Source organism: Phialemonium atrogriseum, assembly GCF_030411735.1.
Source record: "Phialemonium atrogriseum strain 8032-3 unplaced genomic scaffold QBC33scaffold_6, whole genome shotgun sequence".
Lineage (NCBI taxonomy): Eukaryota > Fungi > Ascomycota > Sordariomycetes > Cephalothecales > Cephalothecaceae > Phialemonium > Phialemonium atrogriseum.
In genome coordinates, this window is record NW_026848143.1 from 820486 (window position 1) to 836714 (window position 16229).

General features: G+C 56.6%; 6 protein-coding genes across 6 annotated transcripts; 4 read left to right on the forward strand and 2 right to left on the reverse strand.

Annotated features, from left to right (window-relative positions):
• The first annotated feature begins 518 nt into the window (after positions 1-518).
• Positions 519-1395, forward strand: QBC33DRAFT_329549 (uncharacterized protein). The gene is made up of 2 exons (XM_060423658.1): positions 519-617; positions 685-1395. Exon 2 carries the CDS (start codon positions 707-709, stop codon positions 1346-1348), a length of 642 nt encoding a protein of 213 aa, XP_060285866.1. The 5' UTR covers positions 519-617; positions 685-706; the 3' UTR covers positions 1349-1395.
• A 1397-nt stretch (positions 1396-2792) lies between these two features.
• Positions 2793-6164, forward strand: QBC33DRAFT_446985 (P-loop containing nucleoside triphosphate hydrolase protein; the record flags this gene model as incomplete). The annotated part of the gene is made up of 11 exons (XM_060424407.1): positions 2793-3563; positions 3627-3809; positions 3864-4343; positions 4437-4539; positions 4596-4662; positions 4715-4876; positions 4931-5377; positions 5428-5655; positions 5716-5820; positions 5888-6078; positions 6130-6164. The coding sequence occupies 11 exons, from the start codon at positions 2793-2795 to the stop codon at positions 6162-6164; spliced, it is 2772 nt and encodes a 923-aa protein (XP_060285867.1).
• Positions 6165-7366: 1202 nt separating this feature from the next.
• Positions 7367-9906, forward strand: QBC33DRAFT_604771 (uncharacterized protein). The gene is made up of 4 exons (XM_060432252.1): positions 7367-7811; positions 7999-8062; positions 8150-8330; positions 8397-9906. The coding sequence occupies exons 1-4, from the start codon at positions 7567-7569 to the stop codon at positions 9419-9421; spliced, it is 1515 nt and encodes a 504-aa protein (XP_060285868.1). The 5' UTR covers positions 7367-7566; the 3' UTR covers positions 9422-9906.
• QBC33DRAFT_531515 (alpha/beta-hydrolase) lies at positions 9791-11932 on the reverse strand. The gene is made up of 2 exons (XM_060427309.1): positions 11550-11932; positions 9791-11494 (listed from the first exon to the last, which is right to left on the reverse strand). The coding sequence occupies exons 1-2, from the start codon at positions 11599-11601 to the stop codon at positions 10137-10139; spliced, it is 1410 nt and encodes a 469-aa protein (XP_060285869.1). The 5' UTR covers positions 11602-11932; the 3' UTR covers positions 9791-10136.
• Positions 11910-14050, forward strand: QBC33DRAFT_531516 (uncharacterized protein). Its single transcript, XM_060427310.1, has 2 exons — positions 11910-12271; positions 12336-14050. Exons 1-2 carry the CDS (start codon positions 12149-12151, stop codon positions 13725-13727), a joined length of 1515 nt encoding a protein of 504 aa, XP_060285870.1. The 5' UTR covers positions 11910-12148; the 3' UTR covers positions 13728-14050.
• Positions 13979-16108, reverse strand: QBC33DRAFT_604777 (putative tlg2-vesicle protein of 38 kda protein). Its single transcript, XM_060432253.1, has 2 exons — positions 14847-16108; positions 13979-14755 (listed from the first exon to the last, which is right to left on the reverse strand). Exons 1-2 carry the CDS (start codon positions 15635-15637, stop codon positions 14263-14265), a joined length of 1284 nt encoding a protein of 427 aa, XP_060285871.1. The 5' UTR covers positions 15638-16108; the 3' UTR covers positions 13979-14262.
• Between the last annotated feature and the right edge of the window lie 121 nt (positions 16109-16229).

Consider the following 16229-nt stretch of genomic DNA (forward strand, 5'->3'; position numbering starts at 1 on the left):
TAGCTACCTAGTATCACTGATCAAATTGACGAGCAAATATGCATAGGATCTAGCTTCATCCATGGAAGCGAAAAGCAGGGCGGGAAATATGCTGCGCGCGCGCTGGTGTGCTGGCGGGCAGAAGGTACGTATTTCCATCGACTTATTATGGGGCACATATCAGGTCCTGATCTTCGCACAAATTGTACGCATATGCTGCGCGCGTGCGTGTGTTAGCCTGCCAAACGACACATGTAACCCATTGGGGAGATTGGGGCCATGATGCTCTTGCGTCTTTCCGTCTTCCACCTTAATAACCCCAATATTCCTTCGCCCCTGGCAGTTCCCCAAGCCGCTGTCTATCGATTTCATACCTACTGCCCTGGCCAAATCTGTTACAATCCGCTGAAATCGCATCCGTTATTCCCCCCCGCCATTTTTACTTTCTCCACGGCTTACCTGGTACCTCCCCCCAGCCCGCATATCCACTGCCCCGATTGCAAGGTCAACCAAGGGGATGCGCACCCATGTCCTGCAGTTTAGGTATTTTCTCACTTGGCTAGATGCCCTCCACGCCGCCATCTAGGTAGTCGTGGCCAGGCTCGGCGTTGTCCCGGCATCTGCCGGCACGCATCCTTGTGCGTCCTGTGGCTCGTTCTATGACCCAGGTAGTAACCCACCATCGGCTTACCTATCGACCTCGAGGTACTTGTTCAATTTGCGTTGGATGAAGTATTCACACAGTGGTTGCCTCTCAAGATTAGGGTCACTTTTTCCCGTCAGCCTGCCTAATGGCGAGACAGACAGACGGGCCCCACCCCCCGAAAATGAAGCACTACCAGCGGGTGCAATTCGGATATGCCACCTTGGAGGTGAGGTAGGTATTTACCAAGCGACAGAATCACTTATCTTCAATTCTCGCACTCTCCAGCTATTTCCAGATTCCGGATTTATTGCGAAGAGATCTGGGTCCGAGTCGGGAAGGACCGAGTGTAGAAACACTGCTGCGCAACGTTTCAAAGTTAAAACTGTACATCCGTTGGGTATTTTCCTCGTCTTGGCTTGGCATGGCAGGGGGTGTAAATATCGGTGTCTTGAGTGGGAGGTCTGTCCTGTATGGATAGCCCCAGCTTCCGTGCAGTACGCGATTTCAAGTCCTGGCAGAGATGAAGGGAGAAGCGGTTTTCTTTGGGAAAGAAGAAAAGAATCCGCTCCGTCAACAATTTTCCCACCCCAAAAAGCGTCCCGTCTCCCTACAGTATCATCAATCAGAACGCGTGGCCGTGGTGGGCATGATCGTGGTCGTCAGGTTAAACTACTGTGGTGCAAACCCAATGAGAGCGAAATGGATCAAAGAACTCTCCAATGAGAACCTGAAAACTGCAAGCAAAGCGCATATCTGTGTTCCTTCCCCCCATTCCTTGTGTCCCAGACTTCACGACCTCTTCCCATTTTTATATTTTTATGGCGCAAGCATCGCAGAAGAGGCGGACGAAGTGCAACTGAAGTCGCCCCGCTCCGGAACACGTTTGGAAGGTACGGAGGTACGTACCGGCCTGGCTGGGTCCAGGGTACAAGCCTCATGTCGGGTAATTTTTACAACCCTGACGGGCGCTCCGATCCTCCTATTGCTGTCTTTGGGCGCCGATAAAGTTCTGGAGTTAACCTGGAACATCACGAGGTGCTGGCTAAGCATCCCGTAAATTGAGATTGTGGGAATACCTCCTGATATTTGATATCGCCACCCTCCCATATCATTATACCACTGATTCACGGACCAAGTTCGCGACATCATCAGCGACAGCATCGAGCACTGGACATGGGGAACAGGCGCCCGCCCCCTTCTGCTGACAATGTCTGGCATTGCTGCAATTGACATTCCAGCCAAGAACTGCGCATTCCCGGTCACGTAGTTGAGTAGTTAGTCGCTGATTGCCTTCGCCACTCTGTGTCATCACTTGAGATCCGATTTTTATCTTCACTATCAGGCCTCACTATAAGCGTGCAGAGCACTTCGGTGATTGCTGCAGCGAGGGATGATGATGACATGGTAGGTCACTATGTTGTACACTACCTACCTAACCTACGTGTGGCGTAGAGCACGGGTATGGAGACACTAACGTCGGCTGAGCATCGGGTAGGGGGAAGCCCGAAACTTGGGATTCTTCTTATATAAACGCGCGCGATTGCCATGAGGTGGTAGGCGGGCTCGGCGGGTTCTCTTCGCCTTGTTGGTCACATCCCTCAATCCTGAAATGAGGAAAACCACCATCCGGGGGCGCCTCGACGTTGTTCTGGCGGCTGCAACCAACCTATTTGAGCCCACCCGCCCAAATTCCCATCCAATGATATTCCGAAGTACTGGGTACTTCTCAACGGGTGCCGTTGCCTTGTAAAATACAAGTCAATTAACAAGCCACTGGCGCCCCCAAAATTTGCAGGGGGTCAGCACAATGGGAACGTCCCGCCTCCGCTCATAGCCCATGCGGTGTTGCTGCGGGCATCTTTTTGGGGCGAGTGGGGCTGCTCCAAGTCCAGGCTCCGCTCCTGAGCCCAACCCCACGTGGCAATGCAGGTGACAACGCGACACAACCGTGAACTTCCATATCTTGCCCAGTTGCCTTGCTTTCCATCGCTTTCCAAGAGTCACGACCACTTGCTCTTCGGATAGCTATCCTGAATTTCCGAGAGATAGCCTCTCTCTACTTGCTGCACCGGTGCTTCTCCCTTCAGCTTTGATGTCCCTCCACCGATCCTATCAGCCATAAAGCTTAGGCTTTGGCGGCGCGGGAGGCAGGTTGCGTTCGGCCGACATGGCGAACAATATTGGAATATGGCATAAAACCACCATTCAGTCTGCACTGGAGGCCCAGCAGACCTATAAGACAGATCCTGTTGCTGGCCACAAGCGGACATTGATCGAGACTCAGAGTGGTGTGTCAGTCGTCACCGACAATCGGCGACGACCATCTGCATCCCGCCCAGCATTGACGGCCCCCATAGGACCGCCAAGGCTCACAGCGAGCATCATAGATTCCTCGGCAGGTTGTATCCCAGATGGCTCGTCTGAGTACTCTCAGCGCCAAGAGTTTTCCGCCACTCCTGGCTCGACTGCCGATCCTCTTCTGTCTCTGGCCCATGGCCGTTATGGCCTATCCCATGAACTCGTAGCTAACTTTTACTCACTCGGAATCAAAACTATCTATCCCTGGCAAAAAAACTGCCTTCTCGGACCAGGCCTCTTGGAGGGTGAGAAGAACTTGGTTTACAGTGCGCCAACTGGTGGGGGGAAGTCTTTAGTTGCCGATATTCTCATGCTGAAACGCGTCTTGGAGGATCCCGATGTCAAGGCGCTCTTGGTCCTCCCATACGTCGCTCTTGTGCAGGAGAAAGTCCGATGGCTCCGAAATGTTGTGCAGGGCATCTCACGAGAGGCCCTTGGCCAGAAGCAGGAGGAGAGCAACCAGAAGCTCTGGGCCAGGCGGCCTGACAGAGATACCGTAAGGGTTGTAGGCTTTTTCGGTGGCAGCAAGGTCAAGGCCACCTGGGCCGACTTCGATATTGGGGTTTGCACCATCGAGAAGGTCATTGGCCCCTTCCCGCCTCTCCGTCTGGTCCGGTTGCAACTAACGTGGATGGATGCTCAGGCGAATTCTCTCGTGAACACCGCGATAGATGACTGCTCAATCCCCAAGCTGCGAGTTGTAGTCCTGGACGAACTGCATATGATCGATGATGACTATCGTGGGTATCTCCTCGAGCTCATGGCAACTAAGCTCCTTTGCGTGGGGCACCAAATACAGATAATTGGAATGAGTGCAACACTGACGGTTAGCCTCTTGCTGAGCCCCGAAGATTGGCGTTTGCTTGCTGACTAGCTCAAGAACATCAACCTCCTCAAGTCTTGGCTGCAAGGCCACTCATTCGAGACTCATTATCGGCCAGTGCCTATCGAAGAGCATCTGGTGTACGAAGGGAGGATATACCCAGCTGGAACAACCAGCCAGTTGATCAAGGCGGCGACCCACGTAGACAATGGTTCTCAGTCCCGGCTGCAGCCGACGAGAGTCATCAGGGAGTCTACGCACAAGGAATTTAAGGATCCGGTCCTCAACGCCGTGGTCGCACTTGCGAACGAAACGGCAAGGTCTGGATACGGCGCGTTGGTGTTCGCCAGCACCCGCGCGGGATGCGAGTCCAACGCACTTCTGATTAGCCGTGTCATGCCATCGTTTAATGAGGCAGACCTTACGGTCCAGGAGAGGCGCATAGACCTACTCGGAAACCTCAGGAGTCTGAGCACGGGGTTGGATCGGACGCTCGAGCAAACGATACCACGTGGCGTGGGCTTCCACCGTAGGTGTGTCTGTTTAATTGCCCGATATTCCAGCGCTGACACCTGCAGATGTCAGTCACGTTCCGACCCCTAGGATCTGGGACCTCACTGACTTGAATAGGCTGGTCTGACGGTCGAGGAGAGAGACCTGATTGCCAATGCTTATGATAGCGGCGTGATCAAGGTGTGCGTTGCAACCTGCTCACTCGCTGCCGGCATAAATCGTCAGTTCGCCCCGTGTCTACCTGTCTTTCGTGGCACTAGCTCACAGACGTCACAGTTCCGGCAAGGAGGGTGATCCTCCATAACGCTCGCATGGGCCGAGACCTTGTCGGTCCTTCTCTTCTGTATTGGTCCCCCTCCCTGGATACCTGGTGACGTTGCTAACCGTTTTATCAGTCGCCAAATGAGAGGTAGAGCGGGAAGAAAAGGCAAAGATGAAGTTGGCGAAACCTATCTTTGCTGTCGTCCAACCGACCTAGAGGAAGTCGTGGACCTGATGAATGCAGATCTTCCGCAGATCTCAAGCTGCCTCATCTCCAATAAACGTCGGATACAAAGGTAAGAGGAGACTGTGCGTTATGTCAAGCCTTCCCGCCCGACTAATAACCCCAGGGCGATACTTGAGGCCATCGCTATTCGGCTTGCAACTAGCAAGGAGTCTCTAGATGACTTCGTCGGGAAAACCATGCTTTCATACTCGGCAGCTGTCGAGTCTATTCAATCAAATGTCGAATCGAGCCTCACAGACTTGCAATCGATGGGTTTCATCTCCGTGGATACCTTTTCCAACTTTCAAGTCACGCAGCTGGGTCAGGCGATAGTTGCATCATCCCTCGATCCAGAGGACGGAGTCTTCATACACAACGAGCTGAAAAAGGCGCTTCAAGCATTCGTCATGGACGGAGATATGCATGTGCTCTATAGCTTCACGCCGGTGCATGACTTAGGAAGCGTGACCATAAATTGGCGCGCTTTCTGGAATGAGATGGAGCGACTCGATGACAGTGGCCTCAGAGCCATGGGCCTCCTTGGATTGAAGCCAAGTTTGGTTGGCAAGATGTAGGGTCTCTCGTTGGCTTCGGCGTCGAATCACGGCTAATTTGTCCCAGGGTCTCTGGAGGCAATATGAAGGAGACGACAGCGGAGGAAAAAGAAGTAGCACTGCGATATCGCAGGTTCTACTTGGCTCTGCAGCTCCGGGACTTGTGCAATGAAGTACCCATCCACCGCGTAGCACAGAAGTACGGTACTCCTCGGGGAGCCGTCCAGAACCTTTCCCAAACATGTCAAGGATTTGCCGCGGGGATGATCAAGTTCTGCGAATACATGGGTTGGGGGTAAGGTCCAGGTTGGAGGTCTTCGGCTTTTCCCTGTTAAGCTAACTAAACATTGAATAGGGCGATGGCAGCCGCTCTGGATCACTTCTCTGACAGATTGAAGGCTGGAGCAAGGGCTGATCTGTTGGCACTGGCGAAGATCACCTTTATCAAGAGCAGGACTGCGTAAGTCTTCTGAGGAAGTCGAGGTTGATATCGGAGGTGCTTGGCTGACTATCTTCCTTTTTAACAGTCGTATCTTCTGGGATAACGGATTCAAGACGGTGGCTGCCGTCGCCAACGCCGATCCCTACGAACTTGTTCCCATTCTCCTGCAGGCACAGCCAAACAAGCTCCGCCTTGCTGAAAAGGATGAAGAGAAGTATACCGAAAAATTGCTGGCCAAAGCGAAGGTGATTGCCGATTCGGCAAACAGAATCTGGCGTAAGTTGCTAACATGGCGTGGGAGATGAGTCCAGACTAACGGGCAAGCAGAGATGGAAATGCAGCAAGACTTGGACGAAGAGTAGACTCCTATCTCCTGGATATGACATGTATCCTCCTCTGTATCGCCTCATCCTCGGCCAGCGCCTTGCTTGGTCCTTGGTCATCTCGAGTAACCCTGTGAATCCCCGCGTGACGTGCGAAAATGCCGCATCCGAACTGGGACGGGACTCAGAAGTTGACAGAAATAGGGAACTCAAAGATATATGCCAAGCTCAGTCAAGTGAGGCACTTATCGCGAGGCGTTCGATAATGCGGGATATTGACCCCAGCCTCTTACGATCCAGATATTCTCAAGCACATAGGAAACCCCTCTGTTGAACCGATAGATGCCAAGATCGCACATACGGGCAGGGGTCGATATCAAAACTTGTTCGTTGGGGATATAGAGAACAGAAGCGCAACAACATTGTCATCAGGCAAAACCATGAACCAACATGCAGGAACCTATAAGAGGATCCCTCAATGACGTGAGAAGGGCTGCCTGGACTAAATTTCAATGCTTACACAGTTTTTCGGGCGCTCCATTCACACGCAACGAGTCCTCCAAACGCCGCCGGCCTGCATGCACCTCGGCCGCCTTGCAGCGAAGACGCACGGCGGTGGCACCATTCGAACCCCTCCTATAGGCCTCCATGTTCTCCCAAGGCAGCATGCAGGAAATGCCCCCCCTTCTTCGCGCTTCACCCCAGATCGCCATGCCCCGGATTGATTCCATGTTCCATACCTACTTGCTGCCCTGCTCTAGATAGAGAGCCCGGAAAATTCCATTAAAACAAGGAAGGGAGAAATGAAAAGATGCCGTCGGTGGCGATGCCAACGTCCGCACCTTCTCTGCTACAGCCAAAAGCGAGGCAGACAAGGCAGACAAACCCAGATAAAACAGCAACACCAACAAAAGCGAGGTTCCGTAGAGTCGACCAACCAGCGATGGACCTAGGGCCCAGCCGACCAGACCCATGTACCACACAGCCCGCTCGAGAAGGCTGCTGTCCCTCCTTCCCATAATTTTCTGGTGGTTGCCCATCAATGTAAACGAAGGTAGTGCCTCCCGACGATAGTCGACCGGTGTGGCTGCCTGTTAAAGGGTCGCCGCTACACACACCATCACCTTCTCGGCCGACCTTCAGCCCTCCTGGTTGCCTCTTTTCTTTTTTCGTGTTAACCTAGGCTCCATCCTATCCGCAGCGTGCCCTTTATTCCTTTTTTTTTTTTTTTTCAATCTGCACCCCCTGTCGCCTCGTTCCCCATCTTCTGTCGCATACTCAACCTCCCCCCAGAATGAGTGGTTGATTGATCGCGCCTTGCCAGCTGTCGCAGCTCTATCGCTGCACCTCAAAAACCCCCCCATCGCCGCAAATAAACCGATTTGGCGTCTCCCTTTTTTTATCCCTCATTTTGTTCGTTGGTCCGACGAACGCTGGGGCCATGTCTGGGTCATCAAGCACGGACAAGGCGGGAGGAGGTGCCGCGGACGGCAACGGAGGCGGTGAGGGGAGCAGCTCCAACACTGGCGGCCGACGACGTGCTGTCCTTGAGACCCTGGACGACGTCATGAGGGAGCCATCCACGACGTTGCCCGATGTCGTCGTTTTGGACTCAATCCCTGATGGGCTCGAGCGCAGGGAGGTGCTCGATCCAAGGGAAGATCTGTGGCTTTCAACCTCGGACGGGTATGTGCGATCGGCGCGCTTTTTCCTTTCTGGTTCTATGTCGCACGCAATCGACATGGGTTGAGCGGAGGACGGGCTTTCATAATGAGCCTTCTGTTGCTGCGCATCGCCATCCACTGGTGACCCTCCTGCCTTCATGAAACCCATTGCTATAACATGGCTTTGCCAGTGCTAACGTCGGTCGCAGACGCTACAGCTCTCCCATCATCCCACTTCGGGTAGGAGCGCCACCGCATATTGAGACTTTCTATGTAAGGGCACCCCCTATTTCTCTCACTTTTCAACTTATCTCGCTTGAAGCACTGAGTAGGGGCATGCTAAAAAGGACCCCTAATCAGGTACATAAACACATCTTGACCAAATCTGAGTATTTCAAGAAGGCTCTATGTGGAGAGTTCCGGGAATCGGCGACGCAGTCCATCGACCTCCCCGAGGAGAATCCCTCCATCTTCCACTTCCTGGTCGCGTACCTCTATGAAGGCCGCTACGACCCTATCAAGCCCGCCTCCAGTGCGCTATGTAAGTCAAGCCCACCCCTTGGCAATACCGATGTCCAAAAGCTAACCAACCGCGCCTCCGCTATAGCCGCTGACGTCGACAAGGGCAAGGGAAAAGACCCTGCCGCCTCGACCGACGCCTCCTCGGGCAGCTCTGACAGCGAGGGCTCTCCGGACTCGGACATCAGCGCTGCGTCGCGGCGGCGGCGGGCGCGGCGGCGGCGGCGCGAGGACCGCCACTGGGAACACATGCGGCAGAAGCACCCGGGCATGCACCGGCCCAACTGCGGCTGCCCGACGTGCATGACGGCGTCGGGCCCTCCGTGCTGGGCGTGCGCCGCCCCGCGCGCCCCGCCCCCGCAGCCAATCACCTTCCACCCGCCCGTCGTCATGCTAGCCAACGGCGGCGTCCACCCGCGCCACCACCACCACCACCACCACCACCAGCAGCACCGGGGTCCGCCAATGCCGCACCCGCACCCGCGCAACCACCGCGACCGCGTGGCCGCGCGCCCGCCGAGGAGGAGGTACTATCCCGGATCGCCGCCGCGGGCGCGCACGCCGCCGACGCCGACGGCGGGGGGCGGGACCGGGACCGGGTGGGACCCGGCGGATCCGAACGGCGGGGGCCGGATCCGGGGCGAGGACCTGCGGACGTGGCTGCTGGCGTACGAGCTCAACATCGACGTGTACGTTCTGGCCAACAAGTTCCTGCTGGAGGGGTTCAAGCGCGAGATCGCGCGCGCGGCCATCGACATGCTCGAGACGGCGGGCAGCGACGCGGCGGTGCCCGAGGTGCTGTGCCTGTGCGGCAAGCTGTACTCGGGGCTCGCCGAGTCGGACCCCTTGCTCCGCATGGTGTTTGCGCGCGTCGGCTTCCTGCAGCCCCTGCTGTGGCGCCGGGCGCCCGACGACACCAACGGGTTCCTTGTCGCGAACCCCGAGATCGCGGCGCTGGTCCTGCGGGAGACGGTCGCAAGGCGGGAGGAGGACATCAGCGGGAGGTTCTTGCCTAGCATGGAGAGGCTGTGGCTCCCGCTGCCGCCGCCGCCGCCGCCCGACCCGAGGTTCCCGTATCAGCAGCACTGGCTGAGGGCGGGGCCGAGGTGGTAGGTAGATGCTCGCGAGTGGTTGGGTGCGCAACGTGGTTTTTGGGTTGGGGAGTAGTGAGGGGCAAGGGCTGGGTATTGGCCATCTCTCGGTCTCTTGTTTGGATAGGCTCGGGTTTGTTTTTTCTAGGATATCATCGGCTGAGGACATTGTGTGGGAATGATTATTGTCACTGGGTGTTCCCGTTTTGCTTTCGTTTGGAATTTTTTTTTTCTTTCTGTCGTCCCCCTGTTCTTGCATTTCGGATATTTCAATCATTGGGAAGCAGCTGATTGATACCAGCGAATAGGGTCCGGAGGTTTGTGTTCTTATCTACTGTAATGAGAGGCATTGGTCATCTAATGTAGCGAAACCTGATTGTCCGCCTTCCTGGTGTATTCGTGAGTCCCTTTGCCCATTATCACGGGATTATGGGCACCTGCGTCGATGAGTTTCAACTGTTTAGCATTATCAGTCGCAACGGAAGAGGCAGGGCCAACGAGTTTGTCATATACGTTGGGGGGCTTGCAGTCACCGAGCTAGAACAGTTCTGGAAGGCATTGGAGGAAAAAGCTATCCTAAGATACTCATCTAATGCGAATAATGCGACCGACTACATACCGCTGATTTCCAGCTGATGATGCGAAATCTAGAGGGAGCACAGACAAGCAGCGGGGAAGACGCTGCCGGAATAGAGAAGACATGTAGTTCCAGGATGACGAGCAATAGGGGAAGCACCCTAATCGACCGGATCGTCTCTCATCTTGAACAGCTGAGGTAGGACCTCCTCTGACCGTGCCCGGATTGCGTTGTGGTACAGGGAGTTCGTTTCGTAAACCCGGATACCCCTGACTAGCTTGGCGGTCTCTCGTGCTAGATCGAAGTCAACATACATATCGTCAACGAAGCTGGCGGCGTAGACGGGGACTTCGTTCCGCCGCAGCTGCTCTTCGTCGTACAGGTCCTCCCATCCGTCGTATTCTGCGAGCAGCCGGGCGGCCTCCCTCATTTGCATGAGCTCTGGGTACGTCTCGAAATGGAAAGGGAAGACCATCTCCCCGGCGAAGCACAGCGGAGTCTCCATTCCACCTTCTTCCTGGCTGGGGGGTTGACCGGCTAGCCAGGAAAACCCGTTGATCTCCCTGCCGACACGATAGGCAGCCCAGTTCGACGAGACTCCGGGTTGGTAGCAGTATATGGCTTCGTGGAGAATGGCGTACACTGGGTTCGAGTCAAATGGAACACTGAGCTCAACCGCGGTGAGTGTCGACCGAGTAAGGAAAGAGAACTGATCGAGGTCCGTAACCATCTTGAGAATAAGGCTGTGGATAGAATCGAGCCCGCCATGGAATCCCAATGACATGCCAACGCTTAGCAGTCTCCCGGCTGTCAATTTACCACCGCCTGGCAAGGCAATGCCATCCTGCGCCGTGATATATTCAACGACTCGACGGACTGCCTGGACGTCCTCGGGATATTTGTCGTAGTAAGCCTGGTTCCGCTCCAGAACCTTCCTGTAGGTGGCCCGGTACACCTCCTCGGCAGTCCTGCGCACGGGGGCCAGGCCACCAGTGATGAAAGATTCGCGAAGCCCCTGAGGGTACTTGGATAGGTAGGTAAGGGAGACGAATCCGCCAAAGGACTGGCCGAAGATGGACCACTGCCGCCTGTCCGGTCGTTGATCAGCTGTCAGGCACAAGCGGACCGCTTCCAGGTCCCGGACGATGTTGTCTTGGCGGAATAGCTTGAGGTAGTCTGCCTGCGCTTGGGTGTCCCCTTCCCTGGCAAGGGCTTCGGCGTTGATCGGGGTGCTGAGGCCGGTGCCGCGATAGTCCAGATACAGCACCTGGTACCCACGACCCAGAAGGAACCTGGTCAGAGGAAGCTCTTGGGGCTCGCGATTGCCATAGCCTGGCCCTCCTTCGAGGTAGACGAAGTAGGGCCTTTGGTGAAGCTGCTCCAGCTCGGCCGGCAGAGGCGGTGTTATCGATCTCTCATACTTATTGACAGTTCGACCAAATAGCCTCAGAGTGCCGGCAGCTGGGTTTGCGTAGTTCTTTGGCACCTCGAAGAAGAGCTCGGCAACATGAAACTGACCTGGACGATAGTTAGAAGCCCTGTCGGAGAGAAGAGGCGCCTAGGCAGTTCTCACCGGGTATCAAGTGAGCCTTTCGGCTGATCAACCGCGCGGGTTGTATAGCCATTCCTGCTTGGCTTGGAGGCTGGAGCTAGAAGGGGCCACTTCTACGCAGTAGTTCAGCCTGGGCCGGAGCGGCGCCGTTCGAGATCAGTAACTGCCGATAGCCGCTCTAGCTAGGCAGTTCCTCAACGCAACTTGAGGTACTGTTCAGGTGTTGCAACCGTCTAAATAATATGGCTTGCCAGAATGGCTAGACGATAATTGGTGAGATGATACGAAGTACCAAAATGCCTACCTGCCCACCTAGGTATCGGGAATCCCTAGGTATTGGATGGCGCGAAGTAGGCGCCCTTTGCTGCTTGCTGGAGAGATAAGGTACCTACGTAATAATCGGTAGGTGCCGTCGGGTGGTACCCTGGTAGACCCGCCCCGCTGCCTGTCCACGTCCGAACTTCGGACGGAATCCGCGATTATTGCATCTTCGCCTTACCTAACTTCCGACTCAGCTAAGGCAGAATGACAAGCACCTGACACAGGCTTTCTACCCAAGGCCCGGCCCGGCATCCAAGCTGATAAATGCGCAGCTCACCATCGCTCCTACCGTCAATGTAATGAATTGCCTTCATCACACAAAGACTCTGGTCGAGTCTTTCAATGCGCTTGCCGATGAGGTTCAGTCCTTGATTGACCGCAAGACCATTCTAGAGCACAAACTGCGTTTCGCCCACGAGCAAGTACGTTTCCCCATCCCACGAGACGCTTTTGGCGCCTTAGCTGACGTTTGGGTTGCACTTCTAGTATCAATATCTTGCCGACAAGTATGCTCCAGCGGTTCCCGAGATATCGGAAACCCTGGCCAAGCTTCAGCTGCCACCGGATCTGCATCCCTCAACAGTAGAAGCCACAAACTTCGTCCCTCTCCCGAGACGCGGACAGTCGGACAGCCAACATCATATCGCTCTATTCATCAGAGAAGGCAGGAAAGCGGCCCAAAAGCTCGCGATCTCGGCGGACATGAGCAAGGGAAGCGGTTCGGACAAGGAGGCTTTATCGCCCTTCTCGGCGACGGAAACTATGACCTCACTCTCCACAGTGCTTGAGCAGGATTTCACCGTCGAGGGTCGCAAGGGTCTCCTGGAATGCCCGTTCTCAAAGAAGTACGATGTCGCCGAAGAACCGAACGTCGTCTCCGTCGCCGCCGATGCAGCAACAGACGATCCGACCCCTCACCGGTCGACGGATCCCATCTGTGCAGCCATGTACGAAGAGACCATGTCTGCGCCGGCTCCCTCGGCTGGGCACGGATCTGCTTCCAAATGCCCGATTCGCTTCCTCGATCAGCATTCGCCGGAGGAGATCGCGCAATATGTGGAGAAACACAAGCACCAGATTCCTCGCAGCCATGAAGTGTGTGTACGACGATATCAGAAGACTCAAGATCAAATAAGGAAGATCGATGCCAAGTACGGCAATTTCTCGAGCATGATCAAAGGCCTCAGCCAACTCCATCAACCTATGCTGCCGACCGCGGAGCAAGAGGATGCAGTGGGCGGCGCTTCCAACGACCGTGTTGAAACTTGGGCGAACGGCGTCAGTGTTAGCGAGGCAGGAGATCCCGAGAAACCCGAGGACCAGAAACCCGAGAGCTCCATGGGCGAGGAGCGTGAGAGCCACTTTGACCGGCCCCTGAACGAGGTTAGGGTCGGGGAATCACCGAGCAGACCCTGGGGCATCTCCATCCCCGTCTATTCCGCGCCGAACCAGCGTGACCACCCCCACCCCCGACGGGAGTCGTCGCCCGCGGCACCCGTCCGCATGCCGAGCCCCGTGCCGACGCCGCAGGTGGAGGGTACGGCGGCGCGGAAATGCCCCTTCGATCACACAAAGTTGGCCTTCGCGTCGCCGTTCCCCAAGGGCGAGGCACCGTTGGCGAGCGCTGCTGCTGCCGAGCCGGAACCGAGGATCGAGAGACCATCTACTCCAGTCAAGAACCCGTTCCCTCCAGCCAGTTATCTGCCACCGCCTACGATGCCAACCTTTGTAAACCCACCACCACCGGTCCCAGAGACGAAAGAGGACAAACCAGCCAGCACCCCACAGACGGTATTTAATATTACGGGTCCAGTCTTTATCGGCTATCCGATGGAGCAGGCCATGCAATTCATGCAAAACTTCCAGGGAGCCCGTTGAGGCTGGCTTGATTCAGCGATCCACGAGGCTGTCAGTGTGATTATGGCTTTCGATGTGCGTTTAGCGGGGATGATCTGTCAAGTCGGAACAGACTGGACTGGCCTTGTTGTAGGAAATAATGTCTTGGCTTTCAGCGTTGGCGTTTGGTATTTACAGGCATCGCGAATGGCGTCTTGGAACTCTTAAGGAGCAGGAGTATGCGATACAAGGCAAATTACTTAGGTTTCTTTCTATCAAATATAGCGTGATTTTGAATGGAAACGGGGAGTTCACCATGACTCCAAGAACCCAACAACTTCCGAGTTATAGGCCGTCTAATTGATCTCTATTCGTTATCCATCATACGACCCAGTACAAGCAGTACTGACCTAACCAACAGAACCAATCATTGCGAGACGGTAGCCCTTGAAAAGTATTCACTGACCATCTATTTATAACCTGTTCCCTGGAACGCCGCCAATGCAAAAAGTGCCAGTGCCTCGAAACCCCCTTTCCCCAACGCATGTCTCTTTTCAAGCAAAAGACAACATCGTTCCTATCCTTTCCTCCCATCCACCGCCCCGCCGCCGCCAACGGCCTCCTCCTCATCCCAACTATCCCTATACCCGCCCTCTACACCCTCCGCCTCCCACAGCGATATGTCATCATCATCCATCAGCGCCGCCGCGTCGAGTTCAGAAGCGTCGGGTCCCCCAGCCCCAGCCCCGGCAGCGGACGAGCCACGCAGCAGTCGGGCCCCTTCCTCCCGCCCCCCTCCCTCCTCCTCATCCTCCTCCTCACCCTCCTCTCCGGTAAACCCGAGAGCGGCAGCGGCGGCAGCGGCGTCGGGGTCGTCGTCCTCGAGGGCGAGCTCGGCGGCCCGGGCCATGGTGCGCCGGTAGATGACGAGCCCCACGGCGAGGCCCACCAGGCCGCCGAGGAGCATGCCCGCGTAGTTGACGGCGCGGTCGCCGGCCGTCATGGTGTCGCCCTCCTCGGCCAGGAGGGCGAGCCGGCTGCCTATGAAGACGTGGACGAGGAGTTTTGGGCTGTTTCGGGGGTTAGTTGGTTGCTTTTTTTGGTTTGGGGGGGGGTGGGGGGGGGGGACCAAATAATAGAGAGCTTCAAAGGGGAACTCACGTCGACAGCGCGGTGCTCACGGCAAACGACCCGGTAGATATGCTCGGGATGGTGGCGAGGAACCCATTGCTAAGGCTATACGGCAACGGGCAGAAGCGTATCATGGTGAGAACACCGATGCCGTCGCGGCGGAGTACCTGCCCGAGCGCGACGAACCGCCTGTCACGGCCAACAAGTCTCTGCACGTACGGCGCAAACACCCCCCTGCTGGCCAGGAACGCGGCCGCCGACCCCGCCACGGTGGCCGTGGCGGCGAACGGCCACCCGTGCGGGAACCCGTAGACGAACCCGGACACCGTCACGGCGCTGCTGTAGCCCACCAGGGGCGGGAACGCCGCCGCGAACACGAGCAGCCACACGAGCGCCCAGCCGAGGGGGAGGGCCTTCCACGACCGCGCCACGGGACCCAGCGCCGCGAGGATGCGCCCGCTGAAGACGGCGAACGTGATCCCCAGCGCCAGCGCCGCCGCGCCGCCCGCGACGACGAGGACCCGGTACGCCGGCGGCAGCCGCCGGAACAGGCGCCAGGCCCGCTCGCCGGCCGCGGCCGCGGCGTGCAGGAGGCGCGATGCGAGGGGCTGGCGCGAGTGCGCGCGGTTGTGCAGGGTGTACGGCCGGGAGGAGAGGCGGCGGGCCGAGGTGGAGGCGGTGCGCGGGCGGGCCCAGGGCGGGAGGGGGCTACCCGGTTCGAGGTCGGGGGACGGAGGCGTCGCGGCGGAGGGGGAGGTCGGGGGCGAGGGCATCGGGGGAATGGCGAGCGCCGCTGCCGCTGACTGGTAATCGGCCGGCATCGTGAGGGGGGTGTTGATGGGTAGGAATCCCTCGAACCGGAACGGCCGGGAGAGGTAGGGCTGTTGGTGGAAACTGGGCGATCTCTTCCGGTCAACAATGGTTGGGCCGGGAAGCTAGGTAAAGCAGAAAAGCATAGAAGCGGGTGCTAGCTGATCTTGGCCATTTGAGTCGAGAAGAGAGGAGAATAACAGGAGGTGGGTAGTCTTGGTATTGAAGCTGCTCCTCGTCCCAAGGTAGGGTGTAAGTTAATTGGGGCGCAGCCGCACGTCCTGGACAGGGTTTACGGATGGGGCGGAAATGCAACGTCTGTTCAACGTAGTGCAGACGCCACAGCACAGAGACGATGTTGATTTAAAGGGAGGGACGAGTTCTCGACGTTGAGATGTAGCAGACAGACAGATATCCTCCATTGAAAAGGGAGTGGTTTCAGACGTTTCGAAGCTCTCAGGCCCAAGCAGCCAGCAATGATGGGTGATCCTCGATCAGCCCTTGCCCCTCCCCCACTCCCCCTTCCCAATTGGCCAGCTCCCCTGCACACCTCGACGTCACTCGCAAAGCAGAGCCTCTTGATCTGCCAACAGGTTCCAAGCA

Excerpts from the sequence above, each read along its gene's own strand:
- QBC33DRAFT_329549 (XM_060423658.1), top strand. The coding sequence starts at position 707 with ATGAAGTATTCACACAGTGGTTGCCTCTCAAGATTAGGGTCACTTTTT.
- QBC33DRAFT_604771 (XM_060432252.1), top strand. The coding sequence starts at position 7,567 with ATGTCTGGGTCATCAAGCACGGACAAGGCGGGAGGAGGTGCCGCGGAC. Across the intron at positions 7,812-7,998 it reads TGGCTTTCAACCTCGGACGG|ACGCTACAGCTCTCCCATCA; the intron begins GTATGTGCGATC and ends CGTCGGTCGCAG. Across the intron at positions 8,063-8,149 it reads CGCATATTGAGACTTTCTAT|GTACATAAACACATCTTGAC; the intron begins GTAAGGGCACCC and ends ACCCCTAATCAG.
- QBC33DRAFT_531515 (XM_060427309.1), bottom strand. The coding sequence starts at position 11,601 with ATGGCTATACAACCCGCGCGGTTGATCAGCCGAAAGGCTCACTTGATA. Across the intron at positions 11,495-11,549 it reads AAAGGCTCACTTGATACCCG|GTCAGTTTCATGTTGCCGAG; the intron begins GTGAGAACTGCC and ends ACTATCGTCCAG.
- QBC33DRAFT_531516 (XM_060427310.1), top strand. The coding sequence starts at position 12,149 with ATGAATTGCCTTCATCACACAAAGACTCTGGTCGAGTCTTTCAATGCG. Across the intron at positions 12,272-12,335 it reads TGCGTTTCGCCCACGAGCAA|TATCAATATCTTGCCGACAA; the intron begins GTACGTTTCCCC and ends TTGCACTTCTAG.
- QBC33DRAFT_604777 (XM_060432253.1), bottom strand. The coding sequence starts at position 15,637 with ATGCCGGCCGATTACCAGTCAGCGGCAGCGGCGCTCGCCATTCCCCCG. Across the intron at positions 14,756-14,846 it reads GTGAGCACCGCGCTGTCGAC|CCCAAAACTCCTCGTCCACG; the intron begins GTGAGTTCCCCT and ends CCCCCGAAACAG.